General features: G+C 48.7%; 1 protein-coding gene across 4 annotated transcripts in view; it reads left to right on the forward strand.

Moving 5' to 3' along the window:
• The first annotated feature begins 21 nt into the window (after window positions 1–21).
• Window positions 22–23,656, forward strand: part of NDRG3 (NDRG family member 3) — a 78,429-nt gene continuing 54,794 nt past the window's right edge. For all 4 annotated transcript variants that reach the window (XM_002710820.6, XM_008256033.5, XM_070051876.2 and 1 more), the window contains exons 1-2: window positions 22–146; window positions 21,343–21,444. In XM_002710820.6, the coding sequence (XP_002710866.1) occupies window positions 21,388–21,444 (57 nt within the window). In that variant the 5' untranslated portion in view covers window positions 22–146; window positions 21,343–21,387. The remainder of the gene's footprint in view (window positions 147–21,342; window positions 21,445–23,656) is intronic.

Below are 23,656 nucleotides of genomic sequence, written 5' to 3' on the forward strand. Positions count from 1 at the left end.
TTCCCGAGGCAGGCAGGAGCAGCGCGCCTGCGCGGCCCCGGCATCCTCAGCGCGCCTGCGCGGCCGCAGCGCCTCCCCCGCCCCTCTCGCCGCCGCCGCCGCCGCCGCCGCTGCTGCTGCACTGACGGCGGGTGCCCGCGCCTCAGGTGAGTGAGCGCCTCAGCCCGGCCCCCGGGGGGCGCGCGGCGCCGCATGCGGGGGCGTCTCTCTTCTTCCCTGCTTCTTCCCCGCCTCGTGTGCGCCGCGCGGCGGGGGCTGGGGGCCGGCGCTGCCAGCCTCCGTCGAGCCCCCGGAGCCCTCCACCCCGCCCGCACTCCGGACCTGGGTCAGCCCGGCCCCCCTCGGCCGCTCCCGGTGCCCACCTGCTTGCATCCTCTCCGGGCGCCGCCCGGACCCGGGGCCGCGGGGACCCCCTGCGAGTGCGACCCCTTCTCCCGCTGTGCGGGTGGCGGAGCTCGGTGGGCCGCGGGCTCTCCTTGCACCCGTGCAGGCCCGAAGCGGCAGCGGGCACCCGGGGGCGGGACCCCGCGACCACCTGGTGGGAGATTGGCCTCTGAGCTCCACTTTAAGGCAGCGGAGGAAACTGAGGCACGGAGAGGCGAAGTGCGGTTTCCAAGGTCACGCGGCTGACAAGTGGCTCTGCCGGCTCTGGGGCCAGTGCACTTGGAATTTGATCTCGGACCTTAAATTTTTTTTTTTTTTTTTTTTGAAATGCACTTGTTACCTCGAAAATTGTTCTTAAACGTCGCTAAAGCAGGCTACAGATCGGGTGTGTTCTTGCTGTCGGAGTGCAATGGAGGTGTTGCTGTAATGAGGATAATAATGACAGTAGCGTGCTTGCTGTGTGCTGGGATCTTGCTAAGCATTTTGTTAAGATGATCTCCCTTAATACCACAGGGCTTCGCAGTCCACTGCCTCCCCCCCCCATTCCCCCCCTGCAGAGCTGGCCTCCCTGTCACAGGTGGACCGGGAGCCTCCCAGTTCGGGAGCGGGGAAGCTCTGGGTGGCAGCTCCCGGCGATGCCTGCCTGCATCCGGACTGCCCCCCCCCGCCCCACCCGGGAGCCCCCAGAGCGTGCGGTGAGCCTTCCTCTCCCAGCTTCCAGGACAGCAGGTCTGGGCTCCCCGGGCTGGCTGGGCTTGCCGGTGACAGAGCAGATTGGACTAGCGCTCACCTCGTCCTGGGATTTCCTGGCTCAGCTCCAGCTGGGCTTGAGCATTTTGGTATTTAAGATAAAAAGAGAAAGAGCACCGACCCGGGGTGCCGAGGCTCCTTAGGGAGCCTCCCTCCATGTAAAGTCCCAAGTGAGCAGCTGTAAAAATATGTGACTGTTTCACCCCCAAAATAACTAGTTCAGGCTGCCTTTTTTCTCCCTTAGCAAATCCTCCTCCACACTTCAAAGACTCCACTAAGTCACCACCTTCCCTATGAGCCCTCGACTTGAGGTTCCCAGTCGTGCCCTTGCGGAAGGGGGCCATCTTTGCAGCCCCCGAAGCCTCGCTCCTAGCAGAGCTTCTAAGACTCGGGCAGTTCCCGCGCTGCCTCGCACTACGCAAAGGGTGGTGGTCTCGCTGCCCGCCTGTTCTTCATCCTCGCCCCCACTTCCTCTTTGCTGCCCTCCCTTTAGATTAAACTTCTGATCCTGACCTGCCACTCAGAGACCTCAGTCCACCTTGTGGCTGGGAGTTTGCAGATGACGGTCTTGCGTGAAGACATCTGTCTTTTCCCCAACAGCCCAGTTGGCGTGTGCCACTTACGTGGACCGGGCAGGCTTGCCTTGCGTGTCGTAGTAGGGTTGCATGAAGCTGTGTGGCCCTTGCGCATTCGAGATCCATTTGTACTCTTTTGCTTTATGTAGCTGACTACCTGGAGTGATATGAATCAGTTATTATTGTATATCATTTCTTAATATTTAAGAAATACTGAAAAGGGCCCTTCAGGAGACAGCAGAGTGTATAGGTTCTCTCTATAAATGAGTCGTCATACAGAGTTTTTCCAAATAATTGCAAATATATTGAGCTGTTACTGCACATGGGTGGTGCTGAGTTTGGTAGGAAAGTCATAGTTGAATAATATGTGGTTCCTGTTGAAAGAGCTTGCTATCTGATGGGGAAATACTATATTTTTTAAGATTTATTTATTTATTTGAAAGGCAGAGTTACAGAGAGGCAGAGAGAGAGAGAGAGAGAGAGAGGTCTTCTATCCACTGGTTCACTTCCCAGTTAGCCGCAATGGCCAGAGCTGAGGAGATGCGAAGGCAGGGGCCAGGAGCTTCTTCCGGGTCTCCCACGTGGGTGCAGGGGCCCAAGGATTTGGGCCATCTGCTGCTGCTTTCCCAGGCCACAGAAGAGAGTTGGATCAGAAGTGGAGCAGCCAGGACTCGAACTGGTGCCCATTTGGGATGCCAGCACTGCAGGTGGTGGCTTTACCTGCTATGCCACAGTGCCGGCTCTGGAAATACCATATTCTAACTAAGTCAGTCTAGAAATGACCTTGTTACTAATGCAAGCAAAGTAATGTGCTTGTATTATGGAATAAGATATTTCATACAATCAGGTATTACTCAAGTTGAACAGAAGCTTTATGTCCATCTTTTTCACTTTTGTAGCCATCACTCTGAGAAGTGAACTTGTCCAAGGTTGCAGAACTAGGAATACAAACTTTATTTATTTATGTATTTATTTAAATTTATTTATTTGAAAGGCAGAGCAACAGAGAGAGAGAGAAGTCTTCTGTCTATTGGTTCACTCCCCAAATGGCTGCAACAGGCAGATCTGGGACCCATATGTGAGTGGCAGGAGCCTAAGTACTTGGGCCATCTTCCACTGCCTTCCTGGGTACATTAGCAGGAAGTTGGATCTAAAGCGGGGCAACCAGGGCTCAAACCAGTAAGTATTACAAGTGGTGGCTTAACCCACTGTGCTACAGTGCTGGGGCTGTACAGACTTCTGAGTTTTTGTTTATTTTTTTCAAGCTTTGAAAGGCAGGGCGACAGAGAAAGCAGAGACAGAGCTCTTCCATGTGCTCATCACTGCCCAAATGCTTCAGCAGCCTGGGCTGGTCCAGAACAAAATCAGGAGCTCTCTCCGGGTCTCATATGTGGGTGGCAGGGAACCAAGTGCTTGAGCCATCACTGCCTTCCAGTGTGCGCATTAGCAGGGCGCTGGCGTCAGAAGCAGAGCTGGGATTCAACCTCAGGGACTCCACTATGGGATGAGCGAGTCCCAAGTGGTGTCCCAACTGCTACATCAAATGCCTGCCCTGAAACTCAAGACTTTTTGTTCATGAAAGGTTTATTGGTATTTCTTCTCTCAGTGAACTAAATCTTAAAGACATTAACCAGCAACTGTATTAAAATTCCATTTGTGTACCTAGAAAAGGGATGGGGTAACAGGTCTAAAAAATATAATTCATGTCTCCAAAGAGCTTATGGTCTACTGAGGAAGAGTAAAGAACTATTCCCTGACGTTGAGCACAAGGAGCTTTGGAAAATGGAATAGAGATGTTTATTTTGATATACAAATTTTAAAATTCATGCATACTTTTTCACAAAATATTTTTCCGTGAAAGTTTTGATGACCTCCAATATTTAATTGTTAAATTTTATGGTAGAGGCCGGCGCCGCGGCTCACTAGGCTAATCCTCCGCCTTGCGGTGCCGGCACACTGGGTTCTAGTCCCGGTTGGGGCGCCGGATTCTGTCCTGATTGCCCCTCTTCCAGGCCAGCTCTCTGCTGTGGCCCGGGAGTGCAGTGGAGGATGGCCCAAGTGCTTGGGCCCTGCACCCCATGGGAGACCAGGATAAGTACCTGGCTCCTGCCATCAGATCAGCGCGGTGCGCCAGCCGCAGCGCGCCAGCCGTGGCGGCCATTGGAGGGTGAACCAACGGCAAAGGAAGACCTTTCTCTCTCTCTCTCTCTCTCACTGTCCACTCTGCCTGTCCAAAAAAAAAAAAAATTTTATGGTAGAAGGACTAGGTATATCATGGGAGTTGGGGAAGGGACCAAGGGGTCAGTATGAGCTGTGGTAGCGAGAGCACTTTGGGGACAAGTTAGGACTTTCTGGACTGTGACAAATTGATAAGGTCAGCTTCAATAAAAGGGCAAGGAAGACATTTTGAAGTGAGTGGTAAAACAGACAAGATAACAATGCCTGCCATACTTAGAGAACTGTGAAACACGGAGACTTGACTGCATTAGATCCGTGGTTCTGGAGAGCTTATTAAAACCTGTACTGCAGGGGCAGGTGCTGTGGTGCAGTGGGTTAAACTGCCGCCTGTGATGCTGGCATCCCATGTGGGCACCAGTTTGTGTCGCATCTGCTCCACTTCAGATCCAGCTCCCTATAAATGCGCCTGGGAAAGCAGCGGAAGATGGCCCACGGGATGCCTGCATCCTGTATCAGAGTGCCTGGTTCAAGTCCTGGCGACTGCTTCTGATCCAACTTCCTGCCAGTGCACCTAGGAGGCAGCAGGTGATGGCTCAGGTACTTGAGTCCTGCTGCCTACATGGGAGACATGAATAGAATTTCTGGCTCCTGGCTTTGGCCTGGCCACGTCCTGGCCATCTGTGGGCATCTCTCCTTCTCTCTCACTCTGTGTCACTCTGCTTTTCAGATAAATAAATCTTGGAAAACAAAGCATTGCTGGGTTCTACCTCCAGAGTTTCTGACTCTTATCGCTCAAGCATCTGTAGTCTCCTAGACCCAGGTGATGCTGATGCCTGTTGGTCCAAGGACCACACTTGAGGAACAACTTAATTAGGAAGTTGAGAGGCTAGAGGCCGGCACCGTGGCTCACTTGGTTAATCCTCCGCCTGTGGCGCCGGCATCCCATATAGGCGCCGGTTCTAGTCCTGGCTGCTCCTTTTCCAGTCCAGCTCTTTGCTATGGCCCAGAAAGGCAGTGGGCCCCTGCACCCACATGGCAGACCAGGAAGAAGCACCTGGCTCCTGGCTTCAGATGGGCGTAGCGCCGGCCGTGGCGGCCATTTGGGGGGTGAACCAAAGGAAGGAAGACCTTTCTCTCTGTCTCTCTCTCATTGTTTATAACTCTACCTGTCAAAAAAAAAAGTTGAGAGGCTAGAATCAGAAACTGTCAAAGAACTTGTTCCCGGAAAGTGTGTGTGTGTTATATACTAGCATCAGAGAATTCTGGAAAGATACATACCAAACTGTAGTAGCGGTCACTTTTTGTAGTGGGATTTAGGAGTCTAAGAATCAACTTTTAACCTGATACCTTTATATATTTATATAACAAATGTATATTATTTTTGCATTGTGCACATTACTGCTTTTGTATTTTAAAAAAGAAAAAATAGAATTTTTTTGAAGATACACACTAAAATATTTATGGACTAAAAAAAGAGCTTGCTGAAGTAATCCAGTATCAGACATTTTCGTGTCTGTTCTATGCCAGATGCTGCCGGCTCCTGGAAGCACAAAGCCTTTGCGAAAGCTGGCGGTCTGGTGATCGCGATGGGCAGATAACTCCTCTGCTTGGTATCATGTGAGCCTCCTAAGAGCAGGGACCGGGGCTAGTTCTGTGGTCAGGTGAAGGCAGGCATCTGGTAAACGATGGAATGTGCAGATCCAGGCAAGAAGTGAGGACATTAGGGGAAAAAAAAAAAAAAAAAAAAAAAAAGGCCGCATGCAAGATGCTGGGGGAAACATTGAGAAGCCCAGATAGAGATAACGACAGGATGCATCAGGAAGGACTTTGAAGTCCCAAGACTGGTAAATTTGGCGTTTATGGCAGAATTGTTTGTCAGGTTGTCTATTTTGATAACTAATCCCCCTCTTTAAAAAAAAAAAAAAAAGCTGCATGAAAACACAGGAAAAAGTACCTAGAGAGTGAGCATTTAGCTCAGCGGTTAAGATAACTGCTTCCTACATTGAGTACCTGGATTCAGTTCTCTGCTCTGTCTCCTGAGTCCAGCTTCCTTCCAATGCAGACCCTTGGAGGCATGGTGGTAATGGTGCAAGTAACAGGGTTCCTGCCACGTATGTGGGAGACCTGGACTGCATTCCAGCCAGGCTCTGGCTGTTGTGAGCATTTGACAAGTGGACCAACAGATGGGAACTCTCTCTGTCTCTTTGCATCTCAATTAAAAATAAATCAGCAGATAAATTAATAAAACCTTAACTTGGACTGGCGTTGTAGCATAATTGGTTAAGCTACTGCCTGTGGCAGAGCATTCCATATGGGTTCCAGTTCACATCCCATCTGCTCTGCTCCCATCCAGCTTCCTGCTAATGTACTTGGGAAAGCAGAAGATGGTGCAAATGCTTGGGTCCCTGCCACACATGTGGGAGACCTGGATAAAGCTCCTGGCTCCTGGCTTTGGCCTGGTCCAGCCCTGACTACTGTAGCCATGTGGGGAGTGAATAAGTGGATGGAACGTGTGTGTCTGTCTGTCTGTCTTTGTCTCTTTCTAACTCTGCCTTTCAAAACAAACAAACCTTACCTAGGGTGGGTGTTGTGGTACAGCGAATTAAGGCACCACTTAGGATGCCCCATCCCGTATTGAAGTGCCAGTTCAAATCCTTGCTCTGCTTCCAATCCAGCTTCCTGTTAATGCACCTGGGAAGGTAGAGGATGATGGTACAGGTACTTGGGTCTCTGCCACCCATTTGAGATACCCCAGTGGAGTTCCATTCTCTTGACTTCAGCCTGGCCCAGTCCCAGCTGTTGTGGGTGTTTGAAATGTGAGCCAATGGGTGGAAGATCTCTCTCTTGCTTTCTCTTTCTTGTTCTGTCTTCTTCTCTGTCCATCTGCTTTTCAAATCAATCAATCAATCTTAAAAAAAAAAAAAAAAAAAACTTACCTAGATTGAATCTGAGTGTTTAGATTTCAGGGCTTTCTTTCCTAAGTGAAAAAAAATCTTTTAAATCACACTACTAGTTATGTTGTATTTATACTCTTTATACTCTTATTTTGTCATTAGTATTTTATTCTATGTTCATGTGAAATTAACTGATAGATGGAGGATGTTTCAAATACTTAGAAAAAAAATGGTGTTATGTCATGATCTTTTCAGTGAGAGAGATGGTACAGTTAACTCAGAATTCTGTAGTGTTTCCCATAGTGCCTAACAGAGCTTGACAGTGAGTATCCACTGTCCTAAATAAGTATTAGTTAGTGGTGGTTGAATGTGGGTGTCCTGACTGGAATATTAGTCATTAAGTCAAATGCCTGCCCCTGATGTTTTATCATTACAATGCTTCTTCATTTTTAAGCCTGAAGTTTCATCTCATGGATAAAAGATACTTGAGTGCTTTAAAAAACTGCGAGATCTTAGCTCCAGAATCATTGTAGATTAAACCACAGTAGTTTAATCAGGATGGTGGAAGAGTAGGTATTTATTTACAAAGTACAGAGCAAGGAGCCAGGGAGCTATCACTTGATTTCGAGGCTGCCCAACAGGTTAAAGTTAAGGTTTTATGGACTGAAGTTGGGGCTGAGAAGAGCTCATGTCCAGATTCCTGTTTGGTCAGTGATGCTCATGGCTTGTTGTGACTGGGCAGCAATGTCATGTTCTTCAAGGAGTGTTTGTAATGGTCAAGTGGGCTTCAGTTGGTCTAGGGGTTACATGCAGGGGGTAGTTACATTCTGCCCAGACCTGGAATTCTAAACAAATCCCTCGAAACAATACTGGCCAGCAGGGTTTTATCTATCGGAAAAGCAAATGACTCTAAGTCTTGTAGGGCCAGCTGTACCACTCCCTCAATTCAGTGAATTCCTTTTGATAAGTAGTTAATCCTAAAGGACAGGCAGGGACACCTCAGGCTAAGGGAGACAGACAGAAGCTGATCCCTTATCCATCAGGGATATTTGTTTAGGAGCTCCATAGTGCTGGAATGATATTAACCAAGATGTTGATTAAAATGGACCCTGGGGGACCGGCACTGTGGCATAGTGGGTAAAGCCCACTCCACTTCCGATCCAGCTCTCTGCTATGGCCTGGGAAAGCAGTAGATGATGGCCCAAGTCCTTGGGCCCCTGCACCAATGTGGGAGACCCAGAAGCAGCTTCTTGCTCCTAGCTTTGGATCGACACTTAGCTCCAGCTGTTGTGGCCATCTGGGGAATGAACCAGCGGATGGAAAAAGACCTCTCTCTCTCTCTCTCTGCGCCTCTCTGTAACTCTGCCTTTCAAATAAATCTTTAAAAATAATAATAATAAAATGGACCCTGCTTGATAGATAGTCCAAAGGATTGGTTGTTTTGCCATTATCCCTGGATAGTGATAGACAGTCCACAGGATGGATTGTTTTCCTATAATCCCTGGATAGGTGTTGGTCTCTCCTATTAAAGTAGTAATGATAATAATACCTAAACTTTTTCTTTTCTTTTTTTTTTTTTACAGGCAGAGTAGATAGTGAGAGAGAGAGACAGAGAGAGAAAGGTCTTCCTTTGCCGTTGGTTCACCCTCCAATGGCCGCCGCGGCCGGCGCGCTGCGGCCGGCGCACTGCACTGATCCGATGGCAGGAGCCAGGAGCCAGGTGCTTTTCCTGGTCTCCCATGGGGTGCAGGGCCCAAGCACCTGGGCCATCCTCCACTGCACTCCCTGGCCACAGCAGAGGGCTGGCCTGGAAGAGGGGCAACCGGGACAGAATCCGGCGCCCCAACCGGGACTAGAACCCGGTGTGCCGGCGCCGCTAGGCGGAGGATTAGCCTAGTGAGCCGCGGCGCTGGCCATAATACCTAAACTTTATATGGTACTTTTCAGTTTTCAAAACTTTTTGATCATTAAGATCCCGGGAAATGCCAGTAACTAAGCCTGAGGAAATAAGTGGAGGAATTAATGGCAGCTGGCTTCAGGTGGGGACAGTTGTATGTGGAGGCCTGTCCAGGCTCTGCATGTAGACTGCTCAGGTTCAGAACCTTGCTCTGCCGCTTGCTAGCTATTTGACCTTTGGCAGATTACAAAACCTCTTTCTTCATCCATGAAATGGAGGGGATTATAGTGCCTGTCTTATAAAATGTGTTGGGAAGTAAAATGAAATAATAAGTCGGCCAGTTGCTTGTCCTGGTGCCTGGCAGTAAGTTGGGCCAGTGTGGATGTGAAGCCCTGTATCTGGGACTCTTGTTGTTTGCCCTTATCTCACGCAGGGTGTCTTGAAGAACAGGTTGTTTTCAGTGATCTGACAGCTGGTAGGAACCCAGAGCCCATCAGGAGCACGTGCCAGGGCTTTGCCATTGGTACTTTCCCAGTGTCCTGAGCTGCTTCCTTCAGGGGTGGAAGGTGAGGGTCGTGACCCCCACTACAGCTTCAGTTGCTTGGGTGTTTGGAAGTGAAAGGAGGCTCAGAGGTGGGAAGTGCTTAGTTCTAGTAGTTGACTGCCCCAGGACCCTGGGTGAGTCAGATGAATAGACTCATGCCCGATTTGGCGCTCTCTGCAAACCTCCTGCTGGCAGCCTGCTGCCTGAGCCCAGCAGTGGCACGCGGGAGGTGGGCTACAGAAAGGGTGTGGATGGACGTTGTCCAGGGCTGTTTGCTGTAAAAAGGAGGATCTGAGCAGCTCCTTTGTCACCCCTCACCAGCACACCTTTGCTTGTGTAGACGGGGGTTGGTGTATCAGAGTATTTCTTCTGTTAGGGGCCCCCTGACTTTCCCTTCTGCAGTGAAAAGTCTCCCTGGCTGAGCTGTATTTTAAAGTCTTTGTTTCTCCCAGAGGGTGTGGTGGTTTGGCTGTTATCTGGCTTCCTGGGGAGTCTCCTGAGGGCCTTTGCTTTCCTAAGGGCCCCCAGGAGACAATGATGAAACCAACATCCATTACCCCAGACACTTGAGGGGATGCTTAAGTCAATACTCTTATGATTAGATTAATTCAGGTTTTAATCCTGATAAAACAGAAGAGCCAGGTCATCAGATAATTGTGCTGCTTATAGACTGAAGTATGGAATTTAGCCCAGTACCCTGGGCTTCCTTTCAGAGCCTGGGCTAGGAGTCCAGATGCTACTCCCAGCTCCACACCCAGCTAGCTATGCGAATTTAGGCAATTCAGGTAAATTTTCTGGGCCTCTCTTCTCCCCAGCGGATGAGGGTGTTACTCTATACCAGAGGTTCTTAGCCTTAGATGCCTTTGAGAATTCTCTGTGGAACTGCAAACCCCAATACCTGGGCCCCACCCTAGCCCAGTTAAATTGGATTGTTAGGGTTAGGGTGGGGACATTGATGCTAGACAGCCTCCCGAGTCTAAGTGTAGCTAAGCTAACTACTGAACCAGATGACCAAGCTTTAAACTGCTGGAAAAGGAGCAAGAGGTTATAACGCCCAGCAATTAAGACATCCATGTCCTTGGGCCCCTGCACCCATGTGGGAGACCCAGAAGAAGCTCCTGGCTTCAGAATGTCCCAGCTCTGGCCATTGGGCTGTTCAGGGAGTGAACCAGCAGATGGAAGATTCTCTCTGTCTCTGTCTCTGTCTATCCCTGTAACTCTGCCTTTCAAATAAAAAATAAATCCTTTAAAAGGGTTCAAATCCTGGCTGCTCCACTTCCAATCCAGCTCCCTACTAATGTGCCTAGGATAACAGTGGAAGGTGGCCCAAGTGCTTGGGCCCCTGCACCCAAGTGGGAGACCCAGATGAAGCTCCTACCTTTCAAATAAATAAATCTTAAAAAAAAAAAAAAAAAAAAAGACCCATGTCCCACATCAGTGCCTGTCTCTGGCTCCTGACTCCAGCTTTTGCCAGCACAGACCCTGGGAGGCCATGATGATGGCACAATAGTTGAGTTCCTGCCACCCTCATAGGGGACCTGTGTTGTGTTCCTGGCTCTCAGGAGTTCTCTCTCAAATAACTTACTTAACATTAAACAGATGAAAGAGTTAAACTGCGTGTCTTCCACACTTTGCTGTCGACACAGTGAAGTCCAGTTCCGGTGCTCTGCATCCTGACCCAGCTGACCAGCGTTCTGGTGTCTCCTGGGTGTATTGTGTGCGTGTCTTCCTCAGCTCAGATGTCCTCACCTCAAGTCCTCTCCTCTCTTCCAGTTGTCCGAAACATGTTCTTCCAGCGTCCTCATTTCTTTGGACAGCACATGACAATCCTGTCCTCAGTTATTTCTCCCGCCTCTGTGCTGGTTGCAGGCTTCACTTAGCTCTGAACACCTGTTCTGAACACTCAGTGCAGTGGAAGACATGATCCCTCCAGCAGTGTCCTGTCCTCTTGGGAAGCTAGGTTAGAAGGAGATAGCCCTGGTGTTACTTCCATCCTATTAAACATCTACGTGATACTGTGTTTTGTTGGCTAGCTTATAATGGGTGTGTGTCTTGTACTGGTTGATGGATAACAAGGTCTGACTTGACTCCAGCTGTCTTTTTTAGTCTATCTCCTGTTTCACATAGAAACCTGCTCTAGCCAAAGTATAACATTTTCATCTTCTTGCCTTTGCCTTTTTATTGAAAGGCAGAGAAGATGAGAGAGATGAGAGAGATCTCTCATTCACTGGTTCACTTCCCAGATGCCTGCGACAGCCAGATCTGGGCCAGGCTGAAGCCAGGATCCTGAAACCCAATCCATGTTTGCTATAAGGGTAGCAGGGTCCTAGCTACTTGAACCATAATTTACTGCCTCCAGTGTGTACATTAGCAAGAAGCTACATCAGAAGCAGAGTAGCCTGGACTTGGCGCAGGTCCTCTGATATGGGATACGGGATGTCCCAAGCGGGACTTTAACTGCCGCACCAGACACCTACCCCTCATCTTCTTGCCTTTAAGGTTATCTTGCCTTCCTAGAATTCCCTCTTACTCTTCTCTCATCCTTACTTTCAGGAATTTTATCCATCCTTCAAAGTGCAGTTCAAATATTACCTTCTCCATGAAGCGTTTTCTCAGCACCACAACCTGCACTGACTGCCTGTTGCCCTTCACCTCTGTAACCCTTAGAGCAGTGATTCTGGGGGTTATTATGCCGCACACAGGATAGTCGGCATTATATGGAGGTAGTTTTTATTGGTAACAGCTGCGGGGGGAGGTGGCCTCTGGCATGTAGTTGTGGAGGCCGGGGATGCTGCTAAACATTCTGCGAAGGGGCGGCATTGTGGTTCAGAGGTTAAACTCGCTTGGACGCATGCATTGCGTGTTGGAGTGCTGGTTTGCATGCTAGTTTCTCTGTGCTTCCAGTCCAGCTTGCTGTGAGGCGGTAGATGATGACTGAAGTACTTGGGCTCTGCCACCTGTGCGGAAGACCCAGATGGAATTCCAGGATCCTGGCTTTTTTGTCACAGGCATTTTGGGAGTAAACCAGCAGATAGCAGATTCTCTCTCTCTCTCTCTCTCTCTCTCTCTCTGCCTTTTAAGTAGGTTAAAGTAAACATTTGTAAAATTCTGCAATGCACAGGACAGTCTCCCTACAGCAAAGAATTGTCTGGCCTAAAATATCGGCAGTGCTGAGGTGGAGGAACTGCCTGGGAGCCTGTCTGGTTCGCAGGCTTAGGAGTCTGCTGCCTTGCACTGCGGTGATGTGTTATAGATCTTATCTCCCCAGCCAGTTGAATTCATGGTTAAAAACAGTAAACTTCTGTCCCAAATCTGTGTGTCAGCATTTAGTCCCAGGGCCTGGGTCCTAGCCTGACTGCTCAGTGTAACTTAGGACCAGAGATAGAGGTCCTCGGTCTCAAGAGGATGCCACTGGGTAGGTAGTCTGCGTTTCATCTCTCTCCACTCCCAGATCTTTTCTTCTGTGATAATCTGGGAAGCAGTGTGGCATGGGGCATCGAAGGAGCATTTGGGATCTGAAGACCTGGGTTTCAGTTCCAGCTGTGCCATTTATTTGTTGTAATATTTACATCAAACTGTTCCACCACTTCTAGCCTTGGTTTCTTTGTTTCTGTAATAGTAATAATGCCAGGGGCTGGTACTGTGGCATAGTGGGCTAAACCTCTGTCTGTGGCACCAGCATCCCATATGGGCGCAAGTCCCAGCTGCTCCTCTCCCAGTTCAGCTCTCTGCTGTGGCCTGGGAAAGCAGTAGAAGATGGCCCAGGTGCTTGGGCCCCTGTACCGGGAGACCCGAAGAAGCTTCTGACTCCTGGCTTTGGATCAGCTCAGCTCTGGCTGTTGTTGGCCATTTGGGGAGTGAACCAGTGGATGGAAGACCTTTCTCTCTGTCTCTCCCTCTCTGTGTCTAATTGTACCTCTCAAATAAATAAAGAAAATTTAAAAAGTGATGATGCCAGTGCCCCAGTATTTTACCTCACAGTGCTGTTGTGACCATCAGTGAAATATTAGATGTGAAAGTGCTTTGTAGATTATAAAGTTCTTTTTTTTTTTAAGATTTATTTATTTATTTGAAAGAGTTACAGAGAGGCTGAGAGAGAGAGAGGTCTTCTATCCACTGGTTCACAGCCCAGATGGTTGCAATGGCTGGAACTGTGCCAATCTGAAGCCAGGAGCCAGGAGCTCGGGCCATCTTCAGCTTTCCCAGGCCATATCAGAGAGCTGGACTGAAAGTGGAGCAGCCAGAACTCGAACTGGCGCCCATATGCGATTCCAGCACCACAAACAGCAGTTTTACTTGCTACGCCACAGCGCCAGCCCCTGTAAAATTCTATAAGGATTACTCAGTTTAGCAGGTGTCTATCAGTAAAAAGAGAGGATATGTCTAATTGCTGTAGGAGGTGTACTGAACATCTTAAGCCAGACCCCGGCCACTCTCTGTTTTGTTTTGGGTTTTTTGTTTTTAAGGATTTTATTTGGGGGTGATGCTGTGGCATAGCGGGTTAAGCTGCCGTCTATAGCGCTGGTTTGAATCCTGGCTGCTCCACTTCCGATCTAGCTCCCTGCGAATGGCCTGGGGAAAGCAATGGAAGATGACTGAAGTCCTTGGGCCCCTGCCACCCACGTGGGAGACCTGGAAGAAATTCTGGGCTCCTGGCTTCGGCCTGGCCCAAGCCCTGGTTGTTGAGGCCATTTGGTGAGTGAGCCAGTGGATGGAAGATCTCTCTCTCTCTCTCTCTCTCTTGCTCTCTCTCTCTCTCTCTCTCTCTCTTTCTCACTCCCTCTCTGTAACTCTTTCAAATAAATAAATAAATAAATAAAGTGAATCCATTGGTTTACTCCCCAGATGGCTGCAGTAATCTCGGCTGGGCCAAGCTGAAGCCAAGAGCTTCTTCTAGGTCTCCCACATGGGTAGCTGGTGCCCAGGAACTTGGGCTGTCTTCCGTTGCTTTCTTGAGCACATCAGCATGGAGCTGGAGTGGAAGTGGAGCAGTCAGTGCTTAAACTGGTGCCAGATAGGATGTCAGTACTGCAGGCAATGGCTTAACCTGCTATGCCACAGTGCTGGCCCTTGAAGATTTATTTATTTAAATATTGTATTTATTTATTTGAGAGGTACAGTTACAGACAGAGGGAGAGACAGAGAGAAAGGTCTTCTGTCCACTGGTTCACTCCCAAATGGCCTCAACGGCTGGAGCTGCGCGGATCTGAAGTCAGGAGCCAGGAGCTTCTTCCAGGTCTCCCATGTGGGTGCAGGGGCCCCAGGACTTGGGCCTCGTTCTACTACTTTTCCTGGCCATAGCAGAGAGCTGGATGGGAAGAGGAGTAGTCAGGACTAGAACCGGTGCCCACATGGGATGCTGGCGCTGCAGGCGGAGGATTAACCACTGCACCACAGTGCCAGCCCCAAAGACTTATTTATTTATTTGAAAGGCAGAGTTACAGCGAGAGGAGAGAGAGAAAGGGAGGGGTAGAGAGAGAGACAGAGACAGACAGACACATCTGTCTGCTGGCTCACTCCCCAGATGGCCTCAATGGCTGGGGCTGCTCGAGGCCACAGCTAGGAGCCTAGCACTCTATCCACGTCTTCCATGAGTGTCTGGGTGGCCGGGGCCCAGACACTCAGGCCATCTTCCACTGCTTTCCCAAGCGCTTTAGCAGGGAATGAAATTAGAAGTAGAGCAGCTGGGACTTGAACTATACTCACACGAGATGCCAGCATCACGGGCAGTGGCTCAACCCGCTGCACCACAACTCTGGCCCCTTCCTGCAGTCTTTGAACAGTAACTGCTTCAGCTCCGGCTGACCCCTTTTAGCTCGTTCTCCCTGTATGCTGCCTCTGTTGCCTCCATTCTGTTGTGGTTCTGTCTGCAGTCTTGCCAAAACCAAAAGTGATCGACTCTGCTTCTAGAATACAAACTGGTGGCCAGGAGTCAGATCGTCCTAGTGGAGAAGGCCAGATTCCCTTGGCTGTGGGAGAGAGCTACAAAGCAGGACAGCTGCTAGTGTAGTTTCAGAAGCCAGTACTGTCTTTCTAACAAAGCAGTGTTGTCAGGCACTGACCATCTCAGTGACCTTTCTCTGACTAAATGGCCTGGTCCTCATATCACTGGGGTCAGGCCAAGTGCACCCTCTCACTGATTTGCCTGGTGCCTCTCAGCAAGTCATTGGACCTCACCAGGATGAGAACAGGGTGACCTCAGGGCTGGGTGCTCACCCTGGGGAAGAACTTGAAGTTCTGCATTCACAGGGCCCTTTGCTTCGCTGAATGGCAGCCGCCTCAAGTCCCAGCAAGGTCACCAGGGCCAGCACCTTCCCTTGACAGAGAAGAAACTGAAGCCAAAAGAGGGACCCCCCCCCCCCCAGGTCTGGAGTCCGCTTCTGCTGGGCTGAGGGCACTTTCCATGACTGTACTTGGAGTGAGCTGAGGATTCCACTGAATACATCACTGCGCTTTAAACTGTGTTGCAGAGCCCTCGTGGGCTCGCTGCTGCTTCAGCCTGAGCGCCTACACTTTTTCTGTTTGCTATTTCAGATTGTTGATGCAAAACTGAAGTCACTGGTCTTGATATTTAAAGGCCTTCTTGGCAAAGAACACTGGTGTCTCTTGGCCTCCTACTGACATTTTTGCTTGCACTTAAATTCAGACATGAAGAGGTGCTCGGCGTGCTGGCGTGCTTTCAGCATGGAGAACTGAACCTCACTGTTGTTAGATTTCAGCACCGCTGACTTCCACTGTCAAGAGAAGCGGCCCTTTGTTGGTCCTCAGCCTCTTTCCCGCTTCTGCATTTGACAGCCCCTGTGCCCCTGTGGATGAATCCCCCTGCTCTCTTGGCGTCCGTGGCATTTTACTCTCCGGCATCTAGCACGTGTGCTTTCTCTCTCTCTGGTTCTCCGTTCCTCCCCTCCACTAAGTCGTGCTTCAGAGGAGCCGGTGCGCGCCGCCACCCGTCTCTGCTGTGACCAACTACAGGTTGACCCCCTGATTCTCACTGCTGCCTGCTGTGCTCCCATCTCTCTTGGAATCCTCACTCAAATTGATTTTCCCGTCAGTTTTTCTGTGACTCTCAGCTCGCCCATTTCCACTCATTGGGCCCTCATTCTTTATCTCCCTAACCAGAAACCTTGGCAAAATCGAACTCTTCTCTGACATTGTTCTGTTTTCACCAACTTTCTACCTCAGATTTGCCTTTTCCTTTTTAAAAAACTTATTTATTGGGGCCGGTGTTGTGGTGTGGGTAAAGCCTCCACCAGCATCCTATGTGAATGCCACTTCTAGTCCCAGCTGCTCCAGTTCTGATCCAGCTCTCCTATGGCCTGGGAAAGCAGTGGAAGATGGCCCAAGTCCTTGGGCCCCTGCACCCACGTGGGAGACCTGGAAGAAGCTCCTGGCTCCTGGCTCCTGGCTCCTGGTTTCGGATCAGAACTGTTGTGCTCAATTGGAGAGTGAACCAGCGGGTGTAAGACCTCTCTCTCTCTGCCTCTCCTCTCTCTGTGTAACTCTGACTTAAAATCTTAATCTTAAATTAATCTTCAAAAAAAAAAAAAAAAAGACTGTCCTCACCCATAACTGACCATGTCCCAGGTCCTAACAAGATCCCCGTGTGACTGCACATTAAGGTTTGGTTACCAGGTGGTAGCTGGGGTTTCATTTGTTGTCTTGGCTCACTTTGGTTCTCCTTGCCCTTCACTAGCCACTGAGAAGTGAGGGCTCTCACCCTGGTGTGATGACTCAGACCTTCATTTCCCAGTTGTCTGAGTCATTATTGGTAGGCACAGGATTGGTGGCAGCTGCAATTACCTTTACTCTGGGGGTGCCACAGTATGGGTAGAGAGAAAGAAACTTGCTCAGGTCCTTGCAGTCAGCGGGTGTTGCCTGGCATAGTGGGGGGAAACGTTTTAAAGTTCCTGCCTTGTTACTTAGGGGATTTCAGTGTGAACTGAAGACATCTGCAGGAGAGGATTGTTAGGAGGATTAGCATAATGTGCTGATATGATCATTCCTGCACAGGGTAGGGACTGACCTCTGCCCCTTCCCCTTCCTAGACATTTGGCTCCAGGTTCACTTCCACTGTTTGAAGGGGCTGGCTTCTCCGTGCCAGAGCCTCACCCTTCCTCATTAGACCAGGAAAAGGGCAGTACTGTTGACTGCAGGTTGCAAAATTCCCACTGTTAGCCTTTTGACAATCTTAGCCCTTAGTACCAGCCGTACCATTAGTGCAGATGCCGGAACTGCAGACCCGAGATCCCCGGGAGGGAGCTGGGCTGTGCAGCTGCGGGAGCTGGAGGTGGAGTTTTCCACCATGTGATCTTGGTTTTCTTGTGGATGTTATAAAACTGCTCACTGGCAAGGGCTCAAGACAGTGAGAACTGAGCAAAAGTTGAGTCTCCAGAAGAATGCACTAGGTCCCCTGATATGTGGAAGGTGAGTGTCCACTGTCCTCTCACCAGTTCCTCGGTCACAGTGGAGCAGCTTCGTTCTTGGCCTCACTCTGCTTGGGCCCCAGCTGATAGGAGCAGCCTTCTCTCTTAATGGTTGTCCTTGTTTCAGTGGCTGCTGGTGCACACATTGGATTTTTGTATTCATCTTTAAAAGCAGGAGAATATGTAGATGACAGTCACCCTGGATCCCGAGGGCACCTTAGGTCCTGGCCCCAGGCTCCTTGGCAGGCCCACCCACTCAAGTCCCATTTGAATGAATAGCTTCTTCAAGTGTCCTGTTTTCTAGTGAGTAAGTTAAAGTAGGGAATAAAATGGGCAGGTTGGAAAAATAATTTCAGGAAATTACAATTTCATATGGAAAAAAAAAAAACAAAAAGAAGAAAACTAAAGTGGTTATCTTTTTCTTTTTCTTTTTTTCAAGTTTATGTATTTGTATTTATTTGAAAGGTAGAGCAAGAGAGATCGGTCTTCCATCTCCTGGTTCACTCCCCAAATTTTGGCAACAGCTGGGGCTGGGACATGCCGGAAACCAGGAGCCAGGAACTCCATCCAGGTCTCCCGGTGGGTGGCAGGGACCCAAGTACCTGAGCTGTCGTCTGCTTTCCAAGGTGCCCATCATCCAGAAGCTGGGTTGGAAGCAGAGGCAGGATTCCCTCTTCAGTACTCAGAGGTGGGATGTGGTATGCCCAGTGGCAGTGTAACCCTCTGTGGCACAGTGCCCAGCCTAAAATGCTCCTCTGTGGATAGACTGACTGTGAGTAACATATCTTTGCTTTATTCTGTGGTTTCTGTTTTCTAAAGTGAGCAATGCTGTTTTTATTATAGGAGGAAAAGACTCTTAAATTACCATTTCCTTTTTAAATATTTTTTATTTATTTGAAAGGCAGAATTACAGAGAGAAAGGGAGAGACACACAGAGGTCTTCCATCTGCTGGTTCACTCCTCAGGTGACTGGAACAACTGGGTTGGGCCAGGCATCAGCCAAGAGTTAGGAGCTTCATCCAAGTCTCCCACATGGGTGGCCATCTTCTGCTGCCTTCCTAGGCACATTAACAGGGAGCAGGATAGGAAGTGGAGTAGCTGGCGCAGGAACTGGCACCCATACAGGATGCCATCATTGTAGGTGGAGACTTAACCAGCTGTGCCACAACACTCGCCCCCTTAAATTACCACTTTAAATATCAGATAAGTAGTAAAGTGTCAATGAAAAGTAGCAGTTTATTATTTAATTAATAAACAGAAAGTCAGTAGATCCCAGAGAGGCCAATATTTTGAGAGTTAAGTGAGTACTGTGAAACAGAATTGTAGATGCTGCCTGAAATTTGTTATGTAAGAATCAAGGCCATCTAATTTTGTTTTGAAATGTGACAGGTATGAAAACAAAATAAAAATTCAACTTCTGGGCATTCAGTAGCTCAATCAAGTTAATAGGGGGCCTGGGACCTAGGAAAAGTACTGTCTTATAGAGAGATTAAGTTTCATCCAGTTTATGCTAATAGGTGGCTCTTGTGTTTGAAATGCTTGTGATTAACATGTGGTGTCTGAGTACTCCCAATTCATGCTATGGTCCCTGGAATAAATTACAATGCATTGGTTTGCCCTAATGTAGTCATAGTTGAGACTTTAGTTCACTTTAGTGTGTTGGTCAGTAGTGGCTAAAGTGTGGCCTGGAACACTTCCTTCTGCACGCCATCCGTCCTATCACTGGAGGGGAGACAGAAAAGTAGATTCATAGAATAGACCAAAAAAAAAATTTTTTTTTTAAAGCAAGATTTACTTAAGTCAGAGAACTCCGGCAGAGTGGCCTGGAGTGGGGCTCCAAGAGAGGAAAAACCTGAAGGGGCTGGCAGTACTGGGATTTTTTAAGCACAATTTTGGAGAAGAAACTGTCAATCAGTACAAGGTAGGGACAAAACCATCAAAAGACCTAATTTACATTTTTTTTTTTACCCTGTCTGGCTTGCTCATGATAAAACAAGAGCCATCAGAAGGGGGGCATACCTAATTTGTTTTACAGTAAACTGAGAGCACAAAAGGAATCATCACGCCCTTGCTATTCTCATGGGACCAGTACCTTTTGAAGGCTCTCTTTGATTTGTACCAATCAAAGGTAATTGACCTTTCTCTGAACTTCTGTGTCCCTTCTTTTTATTTATCGTTTTATGAATTGCTGTCATCTCTCTATTCTTGACTAAGCTCCTGGGAGGTAAGGACCTTTGTGTCTTCCATAGCGCTTTGCCCAGTGGATACTCAATAACTGTTTATTAAATGGCTAAATCCTCAATGCATTGAATTAGAATTTTTCCTGAGTTGATGATGAGTACTGGGCAAGGACAGAGGGATGGAGCCTGGAGCTTTAAAATCTCAGTGGGAATCACTTGCTGGCAGCATTCAGTGTTTGCAGCCTATTGCCAATGCTTCCTGCACAGTGCATGGAGAAAAAATTTATGGTTTATTATCCTGCCTGCCTGCCTCCCTCCAACTTCCCCCATCTCTCTGAACAACCCAGTCTGCTCCTTCTCTGTATTATCTATTGGTTGTCTATTGCTGCATAAACAAATCACTCCAAAATAAAAACACATTTTAAAAAATTTATTTTATTTGAAAGGTAGAGTCACAGAGGGTGACACACACTCACACACACACACACACACACACACACACACACACAGCTTGCATCCTCTGGTTCATTCCCTCAATGGCTACAGTGGCTGGGGCTGGGCCAGCCTGAAGCCAGGAGCCTGGAACTCTATCCAGGTCTCCCACATGGGTAGCAGGGGTCCAAGCGCTTGAGCCATCTTCCTCTGCTTTCCCATGTGCATTAGCAGGGAGCTAGATAGGAAGTAGAGCAGCCAAGACTCAAAGCAGTGCTCATACAGGATGCTGGCATTATAGATGGTGGCTTAACCTACTACATCACAATGCCAGCCCCCCAAACAAAGCTATTTATTATCTCTCCTGTTCTTAGATCAAGAATTAGGAAGCAGGCTTGGTAGGGTGGTTTTGGCTTAAGGTCTTTAAAATGCAGTCTCTAGGACTACAGTCGTCCAAACTCTCTTTTAAAAAAATTTTATGTGTATAATTATATATATAAAGGCAAAGTGACAGAGATCTTGCTCCCACTGGTGCACTCTCCCAGACCACGATGGCCATGGCAGGGCCAGGCTGAACTCTCCTGGTGTCCCACTGCAGGTCTAATCATGGTGCTGGTCAGGCCTATCCTCTCATCTGGAGCTCAGCCAAGGGAGAGTGTGCTTCTAGGCCCCTGTTCCTTGCAGATTACTGGACTGAGGGTCTCAGTTTCTTGCTGTCTTTCAGTTATAGATTCCTTGTCCTCTTCAAAGCCAGAGGGAAGAGGCTATCTCTGTACAAGACAGACGTTACTGTATTATGTAATGTACTTATGCCCATTCCATCACTTTGCCATATTTTGTTGGTTGAAAGCAAGCGCAGGTCCCAGCTATACTTAATTGGGGCTGGGGAGGGGGGTGCTGTGCAAGGCTGTGAATGCCAGGAGGCAAGGCCCACCGAGGCTGCTTTAGCATCTGCCTGCTGCGGCCGTGTCTTCAGCACCGTGAGCTGGGCAGCCTGCCGTGAGCTCTGATGTTTGAGTGAGTTTTAGTTTAGTGCTCCTGTTCTGTTTCCTGCTCCTGGCTTACGCCGTCTTCCTCTGTTTCAGAGTTACTAGTCTACTCTCGCTTCACCTCCACTCGTAGCCGGCCTCATGGATGAACTTCAGGATGTGCAGCTCACGGAGATCAAGCCACTTCTCAATGACAAGGTAAGGACCACTCTGTTGGCACTAAGTACAAGTCTTTTCATCTGATATCAGTTCTTTTTTTATGTCATCTCAGTCGTAAATAGCCCCAAATATATGTAGCTTGACTCTCAGTGGAGGGGATACTTTAAAAAATTTATTTCTTAAGTCCTTTTTTGATGTTTTCCCTCCCTTTTCTTTCTTCCTACTTCACTTTTCAGGGGTCAAATTCAGCCAAGTTGTCTTTGATGTTTTCCTATTTATAGATACAAATGTTAAGGGAAAAAATAATATGGCAAAGTTAAGTAGGTATTATAAAGTAGGATTTGACCATGAATCTGGGGGTCCTGACAGGCTGCAACACTCTCCCCAAAGCTTGTCAGGTCTGTGATGAGACTTCCCGTCACCATCATGGTTTCATCAGGGACATCAGCAGTGTCCCCCACTTTTATATTAGTGTTGGAGGACCAACTGTGTGACGGGTGGCATGGATGATGGCTGCCAGGACTCGCAGGTGAGGCGTGGGCTGATAGGAGTCACCAGGAAAGGAAGGAAGGCTCATCTCCTCCTCTGTCCCTCTGTGTTCAGTGAAAGGGTCTGCAGTTTCCTGTTTCCCGGTGTCTCCTCTTGGTTTATTGTCATTGTTCCCTATTAAAATACTCTCATAGCTGGGTGTTAATGAGTCAACAGCATTCTTTCCTGGGAGAAATGTTGACAGACAGCAAGGAGAGAGCTGGGTGAGGTTGAGGGGGCGGGGGGTGACACCAGAAGAGGCTGCTGCTCACTGTCCTTGCTGCCGGGAGCGAGGCCCTTCACCTTCCGGGGCTGCTGATCTGTGCTGTGGTGCTGATTTGCTGTTGCTTCCAGCCAGTTCTGTCTTCATCCCTGTCACTTCTCTCAGTTCTCCTCCCACCCCTTCCTTTATCTTTCACTGGGCATCTTCCTCCTTTGCTTGGCAAATTGCACATTTTTAAAATCCCCATATAGTTTCTCCTGCTGCTTCCCCTCCTATTTCCGGAAATCTCTCTCTTAAGTACCATCTTTTTTTAGTATGTGAAGGAGTATCCCAAAATGTTGTGCCATGAAGCAGAGGAAGGGAATAAAACCAGGATCTGTAAACATCATGCATAGCCAGGGCCGGCACTGTGGTGTAGTGGGTTAAGCTGTCACCTCTAGTGCTGGCATCCCATATGATGCCGGTTCAAGTCTCAGCTGCTCCACTGCCAAACTAGCTCCCTGCTAATGGCCTGGGAAAGCAGTGGCGGATGGCCCACGCACTTGGGCTCCACTCCTGCTCCTACATGGGGGACCAGGAAGAAGCTCCAGAATCCTGGGGCAGAGTGGGAGAGGGGGAGAATGCTGTGACACAGTGGGGTAAGCTGTCACTTGGGATGCCCACTTCCCATATTTGAGTGCCTGGGATCCAATCCCACATGTGCTTCCCATCCGCTTCCTGCTAACATGCCTGGGAAGCAGCAGATGATGGCTCAAGTACTTGGGTTCCTGCTACCCTTATGGAGAACAGGATGGCGTTCCTGCTTCCTGGCTTCATCCTGGTCCAGTTTTGGCTGCTGAAGACATTGGAGGGGGAACTAGTAGATAGACATTCTCTTTCTTCAGGGGCTGGCATTGTGGCACAGTGGGTTAAGCCTCTGCCTGCATCTCATATGGGCACCAGTTTTGCTCCACTTCTGATGTCTGCTCCACTTCTGATCCTGCTCCCTGCTAACATGCCAGGGAAAGCAGCAGAAGATAGTTCAAGTGCTTGGGCCCCCCTCTGCCACCCATAAAGAAGATCAAATGGAGTTCCAGGCTCCTGGCTTAGGCTCGGGCCACCCCTGGCCAATACAGCCATCTGGAGAGTGAACTAACAGATGGTAGATCTCTCTCTCTCTCTCGCTCTCTCTCTTTCTAACTCTGCCTTTCAAATAAATAAATAAAAGAAGTTTTCTTTCTCTTTATGTCTCCCTCTGCCTTTTAAACCAATAAATACATTTTTAAAAAAAACCATTGTGGTATTTTGTTATGACAGCCCAAGTATATTGAGACAGCGAGCAATGTCACTTCTTTTTTAAGGATTTATTTATTTATTTGAAAGGTGCTTGACAGATAAAGAAGGTGGGGTGGGGGAGAAGATGTTCCATCTTTTGGTTTATTCCCCAATGGCTATATAACCAGTTCTGGGCTAGGCCAAAGCCAGGGACCAGGAACTCCATCTGGGTCTTCCATGTGGGTG

The sequence above is a fragment of the Oryctolagus cuniculus genome, chromosome 11, assembly GCF_051225735.1.
Source record: "Oryctolagus cuniculus isolate XC-2025 breed Fujian yellow rabbit chromosome 11, ASM5122573v1, whole genome shotgun sequence".
NCBI lineage: Eukaryota > Metazoa > Chordata > Mammalia > Lagomorpha > Leporidae > Oryctolagus > Oryctolagus cuniculus.